This window comes from Suricata suricatta, chromosome 8 (genome assembly GCF_006229205.1).
Source record: "Suricata suricatta isolate VVHF042 chromosome 8, meerkat_22Aug2017_6uvM2_HiC, whole genome shotgun sequence".
Classification (NCBI taxonomy): Eukaryota; Metazoa; Chordata; class Mammalia; order Carnivora; family Herpestidae; genus Suricata; species Suricata suricatta.
Window position 1 is genome coordinate 77796930 of NC_043707.1, and position 2382 is coordinate 77799311.

Genomic DNA, 2382 nt, shown 5'->3' on the forward strand with positions numbered 1-2382 from the left:
ACTTACTACCTAGAACTTATTATTGTTAATACTATTGTGTACGCAAATTTCTACCTTTCTGTTCTTCACTTGTAATTATATTAATCCTCTGTGTCATTGAACACTCTTTATGGATAACATTTAAAATAATGTTTGCAGCTCCCTCCCTCAGTCCCCGGGCCTTCGAGAGCGCCTCTACTCCGTGGCCTCCGCCCCGCCACTGCCGTGTACCGCTGCCTGGGCGAAGCGCTGCTGCTGTCCCATGACGGGCCCGCTGCCCTGGGCTCCGCGGCGGCCGATTCGGCCACGCTGTTGGGCCGGGCCCGCGGGCAGCCAGCCGCCGCCACAGTCCCGCAGCCAGGGCTCGCGCCACCTACCCGGCAACACTACAGCGAGGCAGCGGCCTACCTCGAGGACGACCCCAACTTCTTCAAGATGGTGGAGGGCTTCTTCGACCGCGGCGCCAGCATCGTGGAGGACAAGCTGGTGGACGACCTCAAGACCCGGGAGAGCAAGGAGCAGAAGAGGAACCGGGTGCGCGGCATCCTGAGGATCATCAAGCCCTGCAACCATGTGCTGAGCGCGTCCTTCCCCATCCGACGCGACGACGGCTCCATCGAAGGCTACCGAGCCCAGCACATCCAGCACCGCACGCCCTGCAAGGGAGGTATCCGTTACAGCACTGATGTGAGTGTGGACGAGGTGAAAGCCCTGGCTTCCCTGATGACCTACAAGTGTGCTGTGGTTGATGTGCCATTTGGGGGTGCCAAGGCTGGTGTTAAGATCAACCCTAAGAACTATATGGATAATGAATTGGAAAAGATCACAGGGAGGTTTACGATGGAGCTGGCGAAGAAGGGCTTTATTGGTCCTGGCATCGATGTGCCTGCCCCAGACATGAGCACCGGCAAGCGGGAGATGTCCTGGATTGCGGACACCTACGCCAGCACCATAGAGCACTACTTTCTTAATGTCCATGCCTGTGTAACTGGTAAGCCCATCAGTCAGGGTGGAATCCATGGACGAATCTCTGCTACTGGCCGGGGAGTTTTCCAAGGAATTGAAAATTTCATCAATGAAGCGTCTTATATGAGTATTTTAGGAATGACATCAGGGTTTGGAGACAAAACATTTGTTGTTCAGGGATTTGGGAATGTGGGCCTGCACTCTATGAGATATTTACATCGTTTTGGTGCTAAATGTATTGGTGTTGGTGAATCTGATGGGAGCATATGGAATCTAGATGGTATTGACCCAAAGGAACTAGAAGACTTCAAATTGCAACATGGATCAATCCTGGGCTTCCCCAAGGCAAAACCTTATGCAGGGAGCATCTTGGAGGCTGACTGTGACATACTGATTCCTGCTGCCAGTGAGAAGCAGCTGACCAAGTCCAATGCACCCAGAGTCAAAGCCAAGATCATTGCTGAGGGTGCCAATGGGCCGACAACTCCAGAGGCCAATAAGATCTTCCTGGAGAGGAACATTATGGTGATTCCAGACCTCTACTTGAATGCAGGAGGAGTGACAGTATCCTACTTTGAGTGGCTGAAGAACCTAAATCATGTCAGCTATGGCCGTTTGACCTTCAAATATGAAAGGGATTCTAACTACCACTTGCTCGTGTCTGTTCAAGAGAGTTTGGAAAGGAAATTCGGAAAGCACGGTGGAACTCTTCCCGTTGTGCCCACGGCAGAGTTCCAGGACAGGATATTGGGGGCATCCGAGAAAGACATCGTGCACTCTGGCTTAGCTTACACGATGGAGCGTTCTGCCAGGCAAATCATGTGCACGGCCATGAAGTATATAACCTGGGTTTAGACCTGAGAACGGCTGCCTATGTCAACGCCATTGAGAAAGTCTTCAAGGTGTACAATGAAGCCGGTGTGACCTTCACCTAGATGGAGTGTGGCTGACCTCTTCACTGCCCCCTTCCCTCTTCATCTGCAGACCCCTCACAAGTTTACATGTAACCACAGGACTCTTCTCTCTCTCTCTCTCTCTCTTTCTCTCTCTCTCTCTCTCTCTCTCGACTTAATAGATAATGGACATCATTCTCAACAAGTCAGTCCAAATCAGCCCCTTTGAGGAAAAAGAAATGAAGGTTAGGGGATCCTGTACAAGCTAGTGAATATGAATATGAACGTAGAAGTTACCTAAGCCAGAGAGCCTTTAAATGAAAAGCCCCGTGCGTTCGGCTGTACCGCCTTGCTCCACGGCCGCTGCCCAGTGCTGCCGGGGCTGTGGCCAGGAAAGCACCTGTCGTCCAAGAGCAGTCAGTCTCTTATCACTTCAGCTCTGGATAAGTCTGAGACTTGCTGTAACTTGGACACATCAAAGCAACAGGTGTGTGGCATTTTCAGAAGGTGGCATGGTCCTCAAGTGAGTTACTGGTATTTTTAC

At 51.5% G+C, this 2382-nt stretch overlaps 1 protein-coding gene across 1 annotated transcript; it reads left to right on the plus strand.

Moving 5' to 3' along the window:
- Positions 1–624: 624 nt before the first annotated feature.
- LOC115298961 (glutamate dehydrogenase 1, mitochondrial-like) lies at positions 625–1924 on the plus strand. Its single transcript, XM_029948176.1, has one exon. The coding sequence runs from the start codon at positions 703–705 to the stop codon at positions 1798–1800; it is 1098 nt and encodes a 365-aa protein (XP_029804036.1). The 5' UTR covers positions 625–702; the 3' UTR covers positions 1801–1924.
- The last annotated feature ends 458 nt before the right edge of the window (positions 1925–2382 follow it).